General features: G+C 33.0%; 2 protein-coding genes across 3 annotated transcripts; one reads left to right on the top strand and one right to left on the bottom strand.

Annotated features, from left to right (window-relative positions):
• The first annotated feature begins 3,938 nt into the window (after window positions 1-3,938).
• Window positions 3,939-10,774, top strand: LOC127810624 (protein root UVB sensitive 6). Its single transcript, XM_052350193.1, has 13 exons — window positions 3,939-4,551; window positions 5,059-5,157; window positions 5,323-5,436; window positions 5,584-5,655; window positions 5,756-5,866; window positions 5,997-6,116; window positions 8,179-8,280; window positions 8,380-8,452; window positions 8,583-8,666; window positions 8,745-8,809; window positions 8,971-9,072; window positions 9,150-9,332; window positions 10,225-10,774. The coding sequence occupies exons 1-13, from the start codon at window positions 4,201-4,203 to the stop codon at window positions 10,288-10,290; spliced, it is 1,542 nt and encodes a 513-aa protein (XP_052206153.1). The 5' UTR covers window positions 3,939-4,200; the 3' UTR covers window positions 10,291-10,774.
• Window positions 10,775-15,708: 4,934 nt separating this feature from the next.
• Window positions 15,709-17,983, bottom strand: LOC127809130 (zinc-finger homeodomain protein 4-like). Of its 2 annotated transcripts, XM_052347832.1 has the most exons (2): window positions 16,534-17,983; window positions 15,709-16,332 (listed from the first exon to the last, which is right to left on the bottom strand). In XM_052347832.1, exons 1-2 carry the CDS (start codon window positions 16,862-16,864, stop codon window positions 16,031-16,033), a joined length of 633 nt encoding a protein of 210 aa, XP_052203792.1. In that variant the 5' UTR covers window positions 16,865-17,983; the 3' UTR covers window positions 15,709-16,030. The 2 variants fall into 2 exon arrangements, with proteins under 2 accessions (XP_052203792.1, XP_052203791.1); XM_052347831.1 differs by having other exon boundaries at window positions 15,709-17,980.
• Between the last annotated feature and the right edge of the window lie 2,770 nt (window positions 17,984-20,753).

Here is a 20,753-nt window from a genome sequence, read left to right as displayed (position 1 = left end):
TGAACTAAATTAATTGAAATTGTCGATTTGGTTCAATTCAAACTGTATGTCGATTGGATTCAATTTGAATTGTATATCAAAATTGGTGACTTTTGAAAAAAAAAAAAAAAGTCGCGTAACTTCTTATACGAATTTTTCTAGATAAGTTTATCTCTTATCATTCCAAATAAATTTATCTTTGTTCTTATAGATAAAAAAAAATTGACGCATCTATCATCCAGTACATTTCAAAAAATTTAACAAATAATTTGGTAAAAATATTAAAATGCTTCACAATCTTATTTTAACCATTTTATATCTTGATCCAAAAAATATTCTAACATTATCTTGATATAACCTTATTTTATTTATTTTAACAAACATTACCTAAACAAACAGCTCCTCCAAAGCGATGCTTCTCTAAGCCTCAAACTACAGCCTTTTCCATCGAATCTAGTGCCTTGGAACCCATTCCATCGACATCTTTCATGATAATGGGTAGGAACGCACCTGTTTCCGTGAGTGACACGCCATATGAATGATCGGTTAATAGTATTTTGATAAATTGACTAGTTTGTTTTACATATTAAGAATCAAACATTATATTTTTTTAATTATTGATAGGACGTCATATATATTAAGCCTAGTTCTATCTAGATTCGTAATACTCTTACCTGAAATTAATAATAAATCTACTCACTATTATAAATTATTATTAATTTTAAATATAATTATTATAAATTTATATATATCAGGTCAATTTGCTATGATTATTTATCAAACTTGCTTGGGTATAACACTTTTCAATACAAAAATGTGTTCTCATCAGTCATTAAGGTGTACTTAATGTACTTATTTTTAGTATCTAAGCATTTATATAATAATAAATGTATCATATTTTAATATAGTTTATTAACTAATAAAAATATACTATATAATTACATAAATATTATAAAAAATCACAAATGAATATGAAAATAACATTTCCATGATTACATGTTGGTGGAATTAGGGGAGAACAAAAGTTCAGATTATCAAAACTAATCGAATTGAACCTCAATTTTTTTCTTCTATCGATTCAATTTAGTTAATTTTTTTTCAAAAATTTTAGCTTTTTGATTTTCGGTTCATTTTTTTATTAGAAGAATTGAACTAACCAAAGCAACTCAACTTTAAAACAATATTGTTTTAATGTTTATAAAATAATGTGATTTTTTTTATTTTATGTGTTTTTTTATTATTTTTTTAGTTTTTTATACTTATTTGATTTAATTAATTTGATTCGATTTATATGATTTGTGTTAAATTTTTTAAATTAATTAATCGATTTGATTTAATTTTATTCGATATCTATAAAACGTTTCTGATTTTCATGCGAAAATAAATATTTGTTTAAAAAAATAAACATAAATAAAATTTAAAACAGAAACCGAAAACGTGCTCTCCGACGTTGTGGCAGGCAGCAACATAGCTTGGTATCAAGTCGACCGTCCAAATGTAGTGTGAAAGTGCTCTCCAACGTTGTGGCAGCTGCCAGTCGCCACGCATCTTATAATTTTAAGCACATTTTGCGTGACTGTGTGGTCTTCTGTTTGCGCCACGTCTCATCACGCACTACTCCATTAGCACGTGGCATAATTTTAATTTTATTTTTTGAGCTCTTTGAATTACCCCTCACAATTTATATTTGATTTGATTGAGGTAATTATGAAATTTATCAAATTAATCTCAAACTAACAGCTGAACTAATTCAAAAATGACACGTGGATCAATAAAAATTTGACATGTGACAAAACTCTGAATAATTTGATATCAAAATTATTTAAAAAATATTTAAATTTATCACCTAATAGAATCTTATATCTTGATCTAACTCCACCAATACAACTCAACATCTTGATATCATGTGTAACATAAGTATTTTTTCTGTGGCCCGATTAAGCGGGATAAGAGGATATTGGATGGCGATGGTTACTATGTCTATAATCGTTATATTAAACAGTTATTAGTCATTTTTCTCTTATAAATTAATAAAAAATTTTACAAGAAAAACCATTCGAACAATTTATGCAACCAATGTCATGAGAAAAAAATTGATTGAACAGAGATTAAGTGTTTTTCAATCTTAAGATGGCATCTTTATCATCAATCAATTCATGTACGTAATTATATTTTTTACGGTGAATAATCTAGCATAAAATAATGTCAATTTTACGATCTTAATTATGCGTTTAAATGTTTAGAATATATAAAATTGTGATTGCATCATGCCCTAGTAGTATCATGGGAGCATGCTCTATATAAGGTTCTAAGTAAAAATCACGCTTAGACCATTATTGTGCAGATTATGAAAACTTTTAATTTTTCGACAGCAGATAATCATTTACTACTCTCCAACTCATTATTCTGTTCATTCTCCAAATACCAAATACTAATTTGGCAGTCAAAGTCTATCGCCAAATCAATAAGCCCTAAACTTGTAAGGAGTTTACAAGTGTTGTGCCAAGTTTTTCGAGCAACATGTAGAGGTGTCAAAAGGGTCGGGTGGCCCGCGGGCCGCCCGACCCAGCCCGAGACGGGCCGGGCTTTGGCTCGACCCATTACTGTTCAAACAAGCCGGGCCAAAGAAATTGGGCCCACGGCTCGGCCCAGCCCGGCCCGTGGCCCGTTGGGCCCTTATAGGCCAGTCAAGCCCTTACTCTTTTTTTTTTTTTTTTTTTAATTTTGTTATTCTTTAGTAATTATTGATATTGGATACTACAAAATTTAATTTCGCAATATATATAAATAATAACCATCAATTTATTTAAATTTTTAAGTTAAATTTTTATATATTTAAATTATAAATAAACATTCTCCTTTTTATATATATATTATTTTTTATATCAATTCACAAGAAAATTTATAAAGCATATAGAATTTTGAAATATAAAATGATGAAATAATATTTAAAACTTAAGAATTAAGATAGAAAATATTTTAAAAAGAAAGAAATTGATTTTTATATATGTATTATTTTGATATTTATATATGTATATATTATATGTATTATTTAAAAAAAGAAAACAAGGGCCAGACTGAACCCTATCAATGGCAAAAGGACTCGGGCCAGGGCCAGCCCTTTTAAAAAGCCCGTGGGCCGACTCGGGCCGGCCCGACCCTTTGACATCTCTAGCAACATGGCTATGACAACCTTAAAATGTGATTTTTGTTTCGAGATGCTATTTGATCATTTAGAAATGATATTTGATGTGACACTTTTATATTACTATATTATATACTTATATTAATTAGACATACAATATAATAAACTATTGCAAAAGCATTACATCGAGTATTATTTTTAAGTGTCTAATTGACATTATTTTTCTTCCCTTAATTATAAGTTTAGTATTTTTATTTTGACTAAATCCATATTTTTATTCTTATACTTTTTTTTTTCACATAGCCATTTAAACTTTCATTATTTTAAATATAGATATAGACTTGTATTTTCAACTCAATTTAAGTCATGTACTTTGATAATTTTTTCGTGTGTCAATCAGAACTTTTTATTGTTTCAATTATATATATGTATCTGTATTTTCAAATCAATTTAATCTATGTATTTTGACGTGAATAGATTATATTCTTAAACTTGTATTTTTAAATAAATTAAGATAATAAAATACACGTCACACTTAAAATATATAGATTTAAGTGACTAGAACATATAGATCCAGTGGTATAATCGAAATAACGAAAAATTTAAATTTTTATATAAAAAAAGTTTAAATATATAAGTTAAATTAATTTAAAAATTAAGTTTAAAGATATAATTGAAATAATTAAAAATTTAAATATCACAAAAAAAACTAAAATTATAAGATTAAAAATATAAAATTAAGCCTTTTATTTTTAATATTATTTTTTGTTCATTTATATAATCCAACGCCCTAACGTGACTCATCCATCTTCACAGCTATGCGATGTGGTGGCTCTCTCTCTCTCTCTCTCTCTCTGCCTCTTAAGCTCCGTTAGGCCAACAGCTTTTTGTTCCTTTTTACACCCATGAAGAAGAAGATGCCCATGTCGTCAATCCCAAAGCCTCCTCTCTCTCCATAAATTCCAAAACCACCACCACCGCCACCGCCACCGCCACCGCATTCCACAATCGTCGCCGATTCCAGCTCACACTTATCTTTCTCTCCAATTCTAGAACCGTCAATTCCTGCAATCAGAATGCCGCCAATGAAGCTCAACCAGCCCCCGAATACTACGCCCCAAACCCTCACTGCCACGGCCTCCCACGACGCCCGCCTTCTCGTCCGCGAGACGCTCCGGATCAGCGCCAACCTAGCCTCTTCCTCTTCCCCTCCGCCGCAGGAGACCGCAGGGCTCCGCCCCGAGGCCGCGAACTTGGGCCTCGTCGAGGAGCAATTTGTTGGTTCGAGCTTGAGATTGATTTGCTGCGAGGAGATCGATGGCCGTCGATGGAACTACTTCGCCGAAAAGAACAATGGAAAGTACAATCAATTGAACAAGGGCTCGATCCGTGCCGTTAGCTTGCATTCCCCTCAGGCCCCTGCCGAGGTCGGCCTTTTTTCCTTTTATTTGTTATTTATGTATTGTTTTGTATCTGTGTTGATATGGTTCGGAGTCATCTTCTTTCGCTAATTTTAACTTTTCCCCCTGTGATATTTCAGTCATTCTTTTCTTGGGTTGACTGTGTAAATTAGTTGGGTAGTGGATTTTCTTCTTTCTTTGTTGTTTGGGTGACTCTGGTTTAGATTTTGGTTCTGTTACAGGTACGGAAACTATAATAGCTAAGTAAAAGCTGCAATGCTTATATGGTATTCTGATTGGCTATATATTAATATGTGCTCATAATGGTGTTTCCTGCTGATCAAGCATGATATTATGCTTTCCAGCTGCCTGTATGTTTCTTTTAAAAAAAAAAATGTCTTCCATCGGTTCTGATTGTATATGAGACAAGGGGTTATTGTTATGTCCTTATTGGAGTGAAGGATTTTGATTACCTCACCTTCTGAATTATTTGTTTTTTTTTTTTTTTTGTTTTAATTTGATTCTGTGGTACAGGAATTGATGTCATTCATAAGATCTTATGTTGTTCCAGAAGGTTTCCCGGATAGTGTTTCCCCATCATATGTGCCATATATGACATGGAGGGCTTTGAAGGTATTCTATTCGACTTTAAACCCAGGTTGTTGTTCACAAAGGAACAAACAGATATTAATTGAGAATTTTAGTGTGGCTCAGCATGATAGTTTGACTTGTATTGGCGGACTTTGTTGCCTTGCTGCTGCTAATGGCTGGGAATAATGATTATTGTGTTCATTGTAGCACTTCTTTGGTGGAGCCATGGGCGTTTTCACCACACAAACGCTTTTGAGTTCAGTTGGAGTCTCCAAAAGCAGGTCTACTCCTGGTGCAGTGGCCATCAATTGGATTCTTAAGGTATGGTGCTGTTTATATCTGTAACATAATCTACTTCCCTATTTGGGTGACTGATTTGTGTCTGGAAGCAGTAGTTTTTACCTCACATCTCAGCTTGGGGCATTCTATTCATCTGGATTTATTAAATAATCATTTTTTTTTGTGTAGGATGGTGCTGGTCGGGTTGGAAAAATGCTTTTTGCTCGGCAAGGGAAAAAGTTTGATTATGATTTGAAACAGGTGAAACAGTTTACATGTCAAGTTACTTTTGTGGGTTATTTTGGTGGGCGTAATTCTTAGTTCCAACAAGACTCATGGGGAAAATTATGATGATTTTCAGCTCCGTATCACTGGTGATTTTCTCATGGAATTGGGTGCTGGGGTGGAACTTGCAACTGCAGCTGTGCCACATCTTTTTCTGCCTTTAGCTTGTGCTGCCAATGTAGCAAAGGTTACTAACAGCCCCCCCCCCCAAAAAAAAAAAAAAAAAAAAAAAACTCATAATGTTTTTCCAATTTGTAATTTTCATCTTTGTACTGAACCAGCAATTTGGCTTTATAATTATATTCTCTTATTTGCAGAATGTTGGTGCTGTCACATCAACATCTACTCGTACACCGATCTACAAAGCCTTTGCTAAAGGAGAAAACATTGGAGATGTTACTGCAAAGGGAGAATGTGTTGGCAATATTGCTGATCTGGTAATAATTCTCCAGCTCCTTCTGAAATTTCCAATAGTTTGCATTGTTTGTAGAGACATTGTTAGAGTGCTTGATATACATTATTCGGCCATTTCATACCAATCTAAGTTGTGACAAATGGCTGTCTAACATGGCATTACCCATTGTCTTTCAAGTCTTTCTATCTGTTTTTATTCTCCATGATTCATGTTGATTGTGCACTGTTCTTCTAATTGTGTTGATGTACTCTGATTTAGTTAGCTTGCCTCCCTAAACCATGTTTTTGCTGTTTAATATCCAATAAACATGATCAGTTCTAATTAGGATGTTGAGATTTTCCAGTGGAATCTGTTTATTTTGCTTGACTAACCCTGATATTTCTGCCGACACAGATGTGTTGACAAGGGATGCCTCAGGTTGCTTTTTTACATCTGTGTTGGCAGAAATTGCATTTCCGTTTATTTGACATGGGGAAACCTGGTAAAATAGGGAAGTCCAAGTTGCTTAAGTAGATATATCATATATGTGTTATACTGCTGTTCTTTTTTAATTTCTTATTGTATAGCATTGTACACGGGTGGCTTTGATCTACTTATCCCTTCTTCCAGATTGAACTAATAGCACACTGTACAGGAAAACTTTTGGCTGGTTTATATGATGGTTTTCAATCTGGACAATTTACCTCGTGATGCTCATAATGGGTGGAGATACTATGAGCTTCCTTTTCTAATTGAATCCATTGATTTATCCATCTAATTTATTTTGTTGATCGTATTGTAACATGACATGTTATCACCAGAATTGTTAGCACAGTATAAATTGTAAAATGTGCGGACTTGATATCCAAATGGTAGGCCATGACTAGGGGTTTAAATTTTTTCCCATTTTGGAAATATTTTTCTAAGTTATTTTTATTCCCATGGCTAGTTTTAGAAAGACAAAACTATGACAGAGAACCCTTGCCCTTTATGTTTGAAAACATGTGGCTCAAGGAGGTGGTTTTTTATGTTTTCTCTGGTAATGGTGGTCTAGCCATGAGGGGATAGGGTCTTTGAGTTACTATTTGGCTAAGAAACTAAAAATTGTGAAGTAGGACATCAAAAAGTGGAACAAAGAAGTAGTGTGTAATGAAAGGTTTAAAATTGTAGTCTTCTAGAGGATATCAAGGTTTTAGATGAAAAAGACAGAAGAAATAACTCTCGAATGAAGAGGCTTATAGTTTCTTATTAGCTGAGGAGATGGATAGGAACAGAAGTCCAGGTTGATTTTCTTTAAGAAAGGGGACAAAAAACTTTGCTCGTTTTGTTCCTTTCTTTTGGGCACAACATAGCTAATGCCAACATAAGAAGGAATTTCATTAACAGAAGTTTTGTGGATGGTGAGAAATTTGTTGAACAAGAGAATGAATTTTGTAAGTGAGTTTAGGTATTTTCAACAAAGCGCTTTTGGGTAAATGGCTTTGAATGCTTTATTGTCTTAGATTCTGAGGGGAGTCTCAGTGCATATGGTTGCAAGGCTGGGAGATTGGTCCATTGATAGGGGGGTCACCAATCCTTACGGTAGTAGTCTTTGGAGAGCTATCTTAACCAAGTTAACTTTAAGGCGAGGATTGGGCTGAGAGTCGAGTTCTAGTTAAATTTGTTTGGGTAGTTTTCTAACCCCTTGCTAGAATCTAATAGAGTAACTTATTTCCTTTCCAAAATATACTGTTTTTACCTATCAAAAATTGTCAAAAAGGCAAAAGTTACATTATAATTTTTTTAATGGAATTATATCATGAGTCCTGCCAATGAATTTCTAATTTTTGGTTGCATATTGTTATGAGATAAAGATACATTGAAAGGTTTCTCACTGTTTCATGGCAATAGGTTACTTCATGTAAGGGCATGGTGATACCATGTAGTATCATGTTGTAACATTTCTACTTTGGCAGTTGGTACTGGATTGTCCTTGGATGAATGAGCTGAAAATTACATATAAATAATGTCTTCATACTTTATTCTCGAGTTATTTTGTGGGCTATGCATTCACATCTTCACATCTAGGTCAATTCTAATTTTGTTGATTGCTCTTTGTTTCAAAGCTTGGAACTGGTTTGGGCATCATGATTGCAAAAAGAAATCCCTGCCTCGTTGCGACGTTTGCCTTCCTTTCATGTGGATATGTTCTTAGCTCTTATCAGGAGGTTGGATACTGTAGATTGATTAAAATTTGAATGTCTATCTTTTTCCTCATGTTTCCCCCTTCCTGCACCATCATTATTACTGATATTATTCTTTTCCAGGTAAAATCTGTCGTATTGCGTACGCTGAATCGAGCAAGGTTAACTGTGGCTGTAGAGTCCTTCCTTAAGACAGGTTAGGAAAATTGCTATGCTCTCCTGTGCTAATAGTTCTGTTGTGTGATCATTGAATCACACATGCACACAAAACCAAGGTCTGTCTCTAGCATCCTGTGGCTTAATTGTGTTGCAAATTTGTTTTACAGGGAGAGTTCCAACCCTGCAAGAGGGAAATATGATGGAAAAAATACTCAGTTTTCCTTGGTCAAAAGAGAAGCCTGTTGTTCTTGGTATGTATCATATTGATAACACCTGCATTTCTACATTCACTGATTCCAGTTTAAAACTGAAATATCATCATTTGGCAGGGCCAAGATTTAAGGAGGCATTCCAAGACCCAAATTCATTTCTTGCCATACAGCATATCTTTGAGGTACATGCCTTTTTAACAGATGGTTCTGAAGCAGAAACTCTCTCTCTCTCTCACACACACGCACGCACGCACGCACAATCAGTAATCATGCACAGATGTGATCTTCTCTATATCTGCCCTCTTCTCACATATAATTGGAGTTATCTTATGTTGTTTTACAGAAGGAGAGATATATAGTAACATATAATCCTTCGAAGGGAAACATATATGCACTGCTCAAGGATCGAGCAAAATCTGATGACATTTTGAAAGCAACTTTCCATGTGAGAGTCAGATTTCTTTGTGTATTACTGGGATTTTGCTGGGGTTGTGCTTAAGATGAATTTTCCCTGTATTGCAGGCTCATGTTCTCCTGCATATCATTCGCTCATCTAACCAGAGCCAGTCTTTTCCTAGAAGACATAAAGAAAATGACGATTCGGTGTCTATGCCTTCTATTACTGATCTTGAAGCTGATATTTTGGAATCTTATAAGTTGGTCTCAACTTTATATGGGCCTTTTATGAGCAAAGCTACAGAACAGGTTGGAGAACATGGTTTTCTTTCATATTTTAAAACAACTCTTTCGTATTACTAAGGGTGAAAATATTTTTTGTTAACATATAATGATGTGAATGACATAATTCATGCCAACTAATGGAAAGATATACAATCAAGTAAAGCATATTAGATAGAAATTGAAAAGTAATAGAATTAGCATATTAAGATAAAAAAGAAATATAACGGGTGGAGGCATAAAAGTAATTATTATTTATTATCTAATAGAAAGTTCAAAATCATAAAAACAGCAATTTGCTATACACACACACACACACGAGTAATGAGTGGGGGTGTAAAGGCAATTATGTTATAGTGGGAGGGTCCATCAACAAGAGGATGAGTTGTTGCACTTGCTCCCATCGACCAGTCGAAGGTCTGCTATTTTCTCTATCTTTTGGTCCATTTAATTAAGATCCCCCCAATGTTCCTTTTGGGGTTACTTTATAAGAATGACAATAACATTCATCTTTTTTAGCCGTATATTAAAAAATTGTCCTATTTTGTCTTTTCCCACAATAATGGACTTAAAAAAAAAACAATTTATGTGCTGTAAATGAATATTTAGACTTTAATTATTAATTTCTTTTGATTATGAATTAAGGAAAAAAACTTGTGCATGATTCTATGTAATTTTTGCCACCCAGTGAAAAATCTAACTGGATATGTTACCATTATAGCATTTTTATTATATGCTTTGTCTGCATATTTGTTATATGGTAAATTCATGTCCAATAAATCTGCTAGTGAAAGTTGCAATAACCATGGCATATCATTTGTGTTTAAATATTTGAATCATTACTTGATTCATCGGAAATAAATGCATTTTCAAGATATTTATAATTCTATGTTGAATGTAATTTTTACTTTTTTCTCAGGGGTGGGTGATGTCAGAGTCGCTTCTTAATCCTGGGAAAGCTCGGCTCTTTGAAGTAGTTCATTGAGGCAACAGGTTCATTCTTTAAATATGTACAACTCTGAAGGGTTTGGGTTGCCAAGTACTGAGATTGCTTCTGATGCTCTCGACAATTCTGTGGAGACTGAAAGCATGATCTAAGCGAAACCCCCTGGCCTTCCTCCCAGGAGGGTTGCTGCATTGTCGAATCATGGGAACCACTTGATCTGAAGTAGCAGACATTTATCCCTTACTAAAGATGACAGCATATGCATTCGGCAAATCAGCTTAATAAGTGAAAGCACAATCTGAGAGGTTAGATTGTGATACGTGAACAAACAAGGGTTACAGTATGTTTCTTGTACATGGGTTTTCTTTGCAGGCTCTTTTGTTTTGTTCTGTATTTCTTTCCCTTTCTTTTTTTGTATCCCCGCCCCCCACTCTTTAGAAGGCCCTCTGGTGGCTTGCACATATGGTATATGTTAGGAACAGTAAAATCATTTTTGATAGTAAGTATTTACATCTCCTGTCTACCATCTACTGTGTAAAGGTTATTCATATGCCTTTGGTTAGAGTTGGGAGCTTTTCAATCATCAGCATAAAACGCGTCGGATCAAACCTCATACGCATCATGGATTCGAAACACATGGTTGTATTTGTGCAAATTAGGGTTTCTAGACGAAACTATAAAGTGTTATGTCATGTCAAGGGCTGCCTAGGCATACTTCTGATCTTTATTTTCTACTCTTTTGTTCTTTCACTATTTGTCATGCACTTCAATTGTCATGTGATTTCGGTGCATATTTTACTTCTTTTGATGTATTGTGACTCTTGTTGCAAAGGGTGCAAGGCTCTGGTGATAGCTGCTTTGGCCTTGGCAACAGCATCTGCCAAAAGCTATTCATACTGAAAGTAAGCACATGGATCAGTGTCTAGCAGTGTCACAAACACCTGGTGCTCAATTTCAATGCATTTTGTGCTTCAGTTTCTGCCATATATTGTGTAATTGGTTGTGTGTGCTACTGAAAGATAACTGAATATTCAAGGAACAGATGCAGTTGGATTTATGATTTGTCCACTCATTGGTTAAGAGTTGAGCTTGGGGATAAAGCTTTGTCAGTTTCAAGACTAAATCCAACCAATGATTGTGTTAAGAGAAGTAGGTCCAGTTAGAACTAGAATAGAATTTGATGATGTTAGATGACAGAGGCATTGGTGACACCTAGAGGTGAATGATTTGGGAGACAAGCTTAATCTATTGGAACATAATTTTAACGAAAATATTATCTAGACATAATGCATAAATAATTTTTTCGTAATTTTAGGTAAATCAAAATTTAAAGTATGTATAATTCTAGCTGAATTTAGTTCACAATCAGTCCCCTATAAATAACATCCTTTGTTAGAGTCTTTAGTCATGATTATTCAATTAGATATTCCAAGACCCATAACTTATCTTGAGCTATAGCAACCATCTTTTGATCACTTGTCTCCTCCTCCTTTCCAATGCTCTTGTGTTGTGCATCTCTTCTTTCTTAATTAGTCCATGCTAAGTCACTATCAAGGTGTCGCTTTAATCAAATATACCAATTGAGAGATTGGATATAGGATATGATATGACTACTTTAATAGAAAGTGTGATTGGCGTTGTCACATCGTTTGCTAAACTTTCTTATATTGAGACTTATTTAAAGAACCTAATTGTTCGTTATTTGAATTGATTATTGATGATTGACTATTTATGTATCTAATTTGTTTATTCTTTACCCTATTTAGTAATTAATATATATATTGAAAATTATTGAAAATGTTATTTGGATATTCAATTATGATATTTTTAATAAGACTAATGTATTGATGTATTGTATATTAATATATCGGTATACAAATATCATCAAAAGTGTTATAATTGAGTGTTCGAATAGCATTTTCATAAAATTGTTTATGCTTTTAGCTTATATCTTTGCTTAATTCACAGCTTGAATTATATGTTTCGAAATACATGGATACAAGTGGAGACTTTAGACATAGAGCAACATTTCAATTGTTGGCTCTAATGCATTATCGATGGAATTTCTAGTCAAGAAAAAGATTTTAATTATATTTACCCACAATTCACTCGATATACAACTTAATTAGATATCTGCATGTTTCAATTCTACTTGTTATAATAGAGGTTGGTGACTTTATTGAAATAGATTTTATTATTGTGATAAAATTGATCATTGAAAGGTTATGATGAGAGGTTTTCTATTAATGCCTTCGTGTTAATTGTTGATTGTTGATTAACATATTTGTATGGAGATGTTTGAGGATTCTCTTTTTGTGATTATAATTATACTTTATTGAGAGGTAAAACTTGTGAAAAAGATAAAAAAATATTATATTTAACATCTTCTGAATTATTACGGATATCATTAGAGTAAAAAGTTTCTTTAAAATAATAAAATTAATACGGGCTTGTTTTAAGATTAATCTGTTTACTATTCTAGATAATATTTTTCATTGTTTACTAATAAATCAACTAATTAAATTTATGTTTTTATAATCACGATTCGATCAAGGATAAACGTATGTGAAAAGACCAATTTGATTTAAGAAAAAGTTCACTTCGATTTATCTATGATTTGTTTAGTTTACAAGAATGAATTCAAAGTAATACAAACGATTTTTTTTTATTAAATTTATTTATTATCATTACTATTCTTTTCAAATGATTTTTTCTTTTATTTCTTATATAAATTATCATTCAATATGGATTTGTTAAAGAGGGGCGATTCTTCTCTATTTTTCAATAAATTATTTCTCATTTTATCTTATTATATTCAGAACTAATGACATACTACCTACGATGAATATAACTATTTAAAACAACTAGATGACTTTTCGATCTGCCATAATGATCACTTAAAAGAAAGCCATTAAAGAGTTGAAATAAAAATTTCCTAATGTTGTCATCGTATACAAAGATTATTACAATGCTGTTAAATGGCTTTTCAAAAAAGATTTATATTTGAACAAGTATGTTATGTTTTTATAATCTAATATAACTCGAAGATTACTTATATAATGACTAACTAATGATATTTATTTCATTCTAACAATAGAATTTGATGATCCCTTTAGAAAGCATGTTGTGGCATTCGTAGACTCGGGACATCCACTTAGTTGTCCCAGACAACAAATCGAGTCTACCCTTAAGAATTTTGCTTTCTCGAACAACGGATCGAACCATCTTCCAGCCAAATGCCTGCTAGCACTTCTTGTTGGCATGGAGCTTACTCCTGACTTTCTCGCCAGTTTCTACTAAGTCGTATCTTAAGGCATACAAATTTTAATTATTATATTCTAGCAATAATAATATTATAATACGTGAATAAAAATAATTAAAAGATAATAAAAAATATTTTTAAAATAACAATTCCTTAAACTTTAAATTTTAAAATTATATAAATTTAATAAAGGAACGTTAAGTACCAATAATTTAATACGGTAACGCTAAATATCAATAAATATATCTTATCTTTTATATCATATTTTTAACATTTAAATAATTTTATTAATTAGTTAAATAATTCAAAATATGATTTATTTATTATTAATTAATAAAATTATTTAAATATAAAAAATAAAATATAATAAATATGACAATATATATTTATTTATTTATTAATATTACCTAATTTAATAGAACTAATTAGTCTTATTTCTATATATATATACATACAATACAAAAGAAGAGATAGATATGTATAGCTGTACATGCATTCCACAAAGACCATGATGATGTCTCTCTTCATTCATTACCCCCTCTTCAATAAGCCTTCCAACATTCTATTCCACCATGCAACTGGACCCTTATATTTTTTGTGATATTTATTAGTGGTTAGTATGTTTTGATTAAATTGAAATAATTAATTTGAATCTATTAAAATTATTGGCTTAGCTTGATTTAGTTCGAATTTTAAGTTTGATAATTTCACTTATTTTGGTTTGATTCTATTTCCGTATTAAAAAAAATCAAAATAACCGAATTGATCAAAATGTCATTTTTGCACTTTATTATTTTGATTTTTCAATTCTTCTGATTTTTTTATTTTTTTAATTTATTCAATTTGATAATCTATTTGCTGTTCAATTAAATTTTTGACACAGATTCGATCTATTCAATTTAAATAATTTAGTTGGTTATCGAACTGACGAAATGCTCACTCATAATATTTATGTATTAATATATTGTTTAAATATAAATATATATTATATTAATATTAATATGTCATTAAAATTATTAAATTTAAGTGTTTAAATAGTATTTTTATTTTTAATTTTTTAAATAGGCTTTTATTATTGGGTAATAGTTTATAATATCTTATTTTTAATATTTAAATATTTTTATTAGTTAGTTATAAATATATTGAGTTTTAAATTATTTAATTGAATAATAAAATTATTTATTTATTAAAAATAAGATACAATAAATATACTTTATCTAACAATAAAGAACACTATTGCTCTTAACATTGTTCTTTGTTAATGAATGTCTTTAGAGTAATTATGTGTATTTAAAATATTTTATTTTCTGTATTAAACCATTTATAGTAGTTGATAAAATATTTTAAAGAGTTTTATTAATGAATGCACTATTAAGGAGCATTTAACTAAATAATTTTATTATTTAATAATAAATTCATCGTATTTTAAAATATTTTATCAATTAATAAGAGTATCCGAATAATGAAAACAAAGTGTATTAAATGCACCTTAACAAACATTCGTTGGCAAAATTTTATTTTAAAATATAATGTATTTATTATTAGATATTAAAAATATTTAAATACTAAAAACAAAATTCTTTAAATACATTTTAAAGAAAATGCCCTTAATGGATTAACCCTTAATATATTTCATTTTTAATAATTAAATAATGATAAATATATTGTATTTTAAATTATTTAATAACTAATAAAATTAATTAATTAATTATTAAAAATAAGATGTAATAAATACATCTTATTTGAAGATAAAGTGCATTTATTTTTGTTTGGATATCGTTAAAATTTACAAATAATATTAAAAATGTACTAAAACTCAATACAATAATACAGCACTAGTATTCGTTAGGCATTAAAGTCATCCAAACATAATTAATTGATGAGAAAATATCAAACTCCCTGCTTTCTTCTGTTATGTTCCCACATAAGTCTTTGTGTCCAGACTGGTGTTTGGCTGCCTGGAAAGTTATTTTCCTACTTTATTTTGCTGGAAAGCACTATTACAAGTTGCAGATATGGGATTGCTTTCCATCATTTCACTTGTTATTTTATACCTAATAATAAAATTTAGATTTCAGAACAATAACAGACTTGAATAGAAACCATCCCAATTAAGACAATAGGATCAAAGAGCCTTAGTTATGATATTATGCAAGCTAGAGCAGGTAAAGTTGGAAGGAAAATACAGGAAAATATCTGAGAAAATTCTTGTAGCTGCTCATTGGGGCAGTAGAAACAAATAAAGTATGTATATATATATATATATATTACATGTCACCCACAACTGAAATTATATTAATTACCAAACCCAATTTCTCTAGACTAAATTACATAACCAATATGAGTTCAAAATTGAAACATATCTGCAAGATAGACACAAAGCAAGGAAACAGTAAAAGAGAAGATGAAAGAAAACATAAAGACGACAATGAGTAGTGATCTCAGCTAAAAGCAAGCAGCAGTAGTGGAATGGAAGAAATGAAAGCCTTTCCATGTGTTTTTAGTAGTTGTAATGATCTAGATAGGATTTGGGGCAATGGAGAGGTTTTTCTTGGCTAGATTGTGCTTGTTATTGTGCATCCAAACCTTGAGGACTCTTCTCTTGACTCCAATCTCTTGGCAGAACTGTTGCACCACAGCTTCCTCTTGCTTCTGGATTCTCCACCCAACTTTCTCAGCAAAGCTCAGCATTTTCTCTTTCTGTTCCTGGGTGAACTTTGTCCTGAACCTCTTCTTGACCAGCTGAGGGGGCCTGGCTACAAACCCACCACCACCACCACCACCACCACCACCACCACCATCTTCCTGCTCATCAGATTCTGAAGGTACTAAGCCCAAATTATTATAGGACAATATCAGCTGGTGGTGCCCTCTTGAGGGGATAAGGCCAGCCCCAGGTGTGGGGTACCCCAGAGCTTCTGGGGCTAAAATACTTTTGTGGGTATGCCCCAAAATCATTTTTCTGCTGACCCTGTTGAGATATGGGGATGGGAAACAGTCGAAGGAATTAGAGGGCTCACCTTCTACTTCTTTTCTGTGGAAGTTTCTGTGGCAGCTGCAGGCAGAGCAGGTGAGGGCTTCGATGGTGCCTTCTTCTCCACTGGGCATGAACTCTCCACACCCGTCTGTGGCATTTCCACCCATGGCTGCTGCATGGTTTTTCAGGCACTCTCTGTACCTCACCATTTTCTTGTAGGGCACATGCTCCTGGCTGTCACCTAGGGCTGTGGCCATGGGGCCATTTGAAGGAATATGGGTGTGGGGTGCAGGATCGTGATGGATCATGTGGCCACCATACGAGCTGTTGATTGGAATTGGGATCTCTCCCTGTTGATGATCTGGGAGTTCCATTCCTTTTCTTTTTTTTTTCTTTTTTTTTTTAAATTTGGGTGTTGTTGGTTTGGAGACCAAAAAGATGGATGTAACAAGACAAGAGAAAAATATTATAAATTAGAGCAGTTAGAGCTAGAGGCTAGAGCTAGGCCTTAATGATTAAATTTAGAAGTGTTTGACTGTTTACTCTTTTGGAAGCAACAGATTACTAAACTAGGGCTCTAGCTTCTTGTCACCACATCTTCAACATAAAAGAAAGAGCACAAGAAAGCAAGAAAAATTAGAGTCCAGTAGCACCCAGTGCATGCGAAACTACTGGACCAAATTCTCTTTGATTTGCTCTACAGATTTCTCTCTCCCTCTGTGTCTTGATAATGGAGGAGAGAGAGAGAGAGAGAGAGAGAGAGAGAGAGAGAGAGAGAATAGCTGGGCAAGGTAGCAGTCAACACTGAGAACAGTACTTGTCCCTGAGAATAAATTGATGGGTGAAGATGGACATGGGCACTAGACGCCGAAAGGAGATGAAGATGGGAAGACAGAAAGGAAGAAAGAAACACCAAGACCAATATGGGGGAAATGTTAAAATATTATCTTCTTCATCAGTATAGATGAGTAGAGGCATAAGAGAGATCACTCACACAAATCTTCTGTGTCTGAAGATCTTGGGATTAATCAGCTCCAATGGGCAAGAGAGAGGCAAAACTGTGGGAGAAGACACCATTAATGAAAATGAGGAGCAAGTGGTGAATGAAGAGGGAAGAAGAGAAGAGCAGGATGCCAAGTGAAGATTGCAGGTGGGTTTTGCTAGTGAAAGCTCCCTAAACCATGAGCTTATAGCAGTAGTGAGGGGCCAAAAAAGGAGAGAGAGAGAGAGGCAGATTTTTTACGGACAAAGAGAGGAATACAGTGAGTTTTGGAAGGAAGAGAAGAAAAAAAAAAGTGGGGTGCTTGCTTTGCTTGCACTATCAGGAATCAGGTTTACGCCATATGGAGAGCAGTGTGTCAGACAGTGGAGAGGACAAAGCAGAGAGAGAGAGAGAGAGAGAGAGAGAGAGAAAGCTTTGGATTATGAATCTCTCTCCCTCCTCTTATTAAACTCATCTCTCTTAGAAGTTAGAACCCTTAAAACATCTGTGATTCTGTGCTTTTCTTATAGTACCCATCAGGAGTGTTGAATGTTGATGATGGAAACTGGAAAGAAGTGGCCTTCAACTTAACTCTGTTAATGGAGAGTTTTAATGCCAGAATTGGTCACAATTTCCAGGACTCCCTTGCCTTGCCCATAGAAATATTGCTACAAAATATAATAAGTTAGCATATATATATGAAATATCATTAAAACTGTTAATTATAATTAATTGTTTAAATAATATTTTTAATTATTATATAAAATACTATTAACATTGACAAAGCTAAAAATTTTGTACACCCAAATTTTGTAAGACTCCTAGTGGCTTTGATTGTGGTGTAGAATTATGAATTCAGGAAAAATACCAAATTTGAATACTGAATTGCTCAAATTCTATTCGATTTTAGTATTTAAAATTTAACATTTTATATATTATTATTCTCATCCCAAAAGAATAATAAGATTAGAGAGTCAAAGCGGAAAAGGGATTAAATAAAGAGAAAAGATGATTGAAAATTATGGGTGCACTTTATAGAGAGGTAAGGCATGCAATTTAGAAAATTTTGTGGCTTCCCAACCAACACCCATATGGACACTTTATGAAAATGTTATTTAAATACTTTATTTTAGTGATAATTATATATTAATATATTATATTATGTATTTTATTAATATAATATTAATTTAAATATAAAATAAAATAATATTCAAATACTTTACATGATTCAAATTTTTAATTAATGGTCTTATATTACTGAATGTGATTTTGTTCATTTTAGGAATAAAAATGTCATTTTAATCTCCTTTCCTATCTATTATCCTATTTCTCTCTTCTCTCGCTACCGTCACCTCACTGACTCGTCTCGTCACTACATAGCAGTGAGATAGCAAATCAATGGTGACAGGAAAAAAGATAGAGAGGAGAGAGAAACAGGGTAGTGGAAAAAGAAGGTAAGATAACGACGAGGTGATGCGATGGGTAGATGAGACGCGGTGAGTAGATGAGACAGTAGTGGCGGCAAGTCAACAATAAGAGGAAACAGAGAGAAAGGGGGGGTGAGGCGATGACGATGAGGCAACGATCGGCGTGTTAATACCAGGAGAATGGAAAGAGAGGAAAGAGAAACATGATGATAAATAGAAAATGAGACCAAAATGATATTTTTAGCTCAAAGTAATGTTACCTTAGTGTGAACAAAATCGCACTCTATATTCTTTATCAGTTCTAATAATCCCAGACAACCTTTTAGCAATCCCATGTTATATATATATATATATGTATATATTTGTAGCTTGGGATAAACAAAGCCTCTTTTTAAGAAGCCAACATTTCCATTTTACTGAAGCCTCTCTCTCTCTCTCTCTGTCTAAGCATGCTCCTTAAAAGGCCATCTTTGCCTTCAATCATTTAGGCAAATCCTGCAGCCTTATTAGGGGGGAAAATTGTCTTTGTTTTGGCCCAAAAATGCCCTGCCATGATCACCCTTTAAACCACGTTAATAGTTGAGCTGATCATACATACCTAGCAGAATATCTAACAGCCAGCCATTACTCTGAAGACCTCTTTAAATCTTGCATTTTATCCATTAACATTTTCAGAAGCCAAGGTAAGTTCTTTTAAGAGAGAGAGAGGGAGAGAGAGAGAGAGAGAGAGATGAATGAAAGATCAAAACGAACAATTGTAAGAAACTCTTAAGAGCACATAAAGTCCCATCCTATATATTTCAAAAAACGATGAAGTTGCTAAGCCAAGAAAACTTCAAATGATAATGGCAGTGAAGCCAAGGTTCTTAATGTAATGAAAGCATGCTAGCTTCTGCCAGAATGAGCAAGTAGATTTTCTTTTGAGAGAGAGAGAGAAGAGACTGTTCAGATAGGATGACAAAAAGCTGCTCTGTGGGCTTTGTTTGGCAAATACTCAAACAGGTTATCTGCAATAGGCATGAAGTGAAATCTTTGCATCACTTGCAAAACTGTGACCACCAATACCAACACCCATATGGGCACTTATCATGATTGCTAACTTCATACTCATATGTCTACTTTGCCCATCTCTCTCTCTCTGAAATCATGTGCATAAGAAATTAAGAAGTGGGCATTGCACAAAGATATATAGCAGCCCTGCTTATTAGTTCACTTCCTTGGTTGTAAAATTTTCCTGTCTGGGCATTGAGGGTTTGGCAGATTAGATCAATTTAGCTCACCTTACACTCATGAGTAATGTCCTTTTCCACATATATATATATATATATATATTCTTCTTTATGCATTCACTTGATCACTTCTCCCACATGAAATGCAACTGCTGGTTGCTTAGAAGCCAGGGAATACATACTTCATGGGCCACCAAGAGGTATTGCAGCCATCCATTGCATGTTTATCTTAGATTTACTGTGCTCACACTTACCACAAACATACATGTTCAAACTCAAAAGAGATAGTCCAAATGACGCGAGATTAGATTTAAAAGAGATTATCCCTTCTTTAATGAGACCTCTTTGCCCTTAGGGGCTTACAGATAACTAGGTTGCTCTTTATAACATTATTATTATTCAAATTTAAGATAAAAGGAGATTAATGATATTATGGCTAAAATCTAGCAGGGATACCTAACAAAAGAAAGCTAAACGTGGGACTAGTTCTGCCAAATCTAACCTAATTAAACTCATCGCTCCCTCCTCTTATTAAACTCATCTCTCTTAGAAGTTAGAACCTTAAAACATATTCTATGATTCTGTGCTTTTCTTATAGTACCCATCATCAGGAGTGTTGAATGTT

Source organism: Diospyros lotus, chromosome 9, assembly GCF_014633365.1.
Source record: "Diospyros lotus cultivar Yz01 chromosome 9, ASM1463336v1, whole genome shotgun sequence".
Lineage (NCBI taxonomy): Eukaryota > Viridiplantae > Streptophyta > Magnoliopsida > Ericales > Ebenaceae > Diospyros > Diospyros lotus.
Note: the sequence above shows the minus strand (reverse complement) of the source record. Positions and strands in the feature narration are given on the sequence as shown.

What these genes read in the sequence shown, in the direction of transcription:
- LOC127810624 (XM_052350193.1), top strand. Translation starts at nt 4,201, where the DNA reads ATGCCGCCAATGAAGCTCAACCAGCCCCCGAATACTACGCCCCAAACC. An exon ending in GTGCTGCCAATGTAGCAAAG is followed by an intron (nt 5,867 to 5,996) that starts GTTACTAACAGC and finishes TCTTATTTGCAG; the next exon opens with AATGTTGGTGCTGTCACATC. An exon ending in TTTTGAAAGCAACTTTCCAT is followed by an intron (nt 9,073 to 9,149) that starts GTGAGAGTCAGA and finishes CCTGTATTGCAG; the next exon opens with GCTCATGTTCTCCTGCATAT.
- LOC127809130 (XM_052347831.1), bottom strand. Translation starts at nt 16,864, where the DNA reads ATGGAACTCCCAGATCATCAACAGGGAGAGATCCCAATTCCAATCAAC.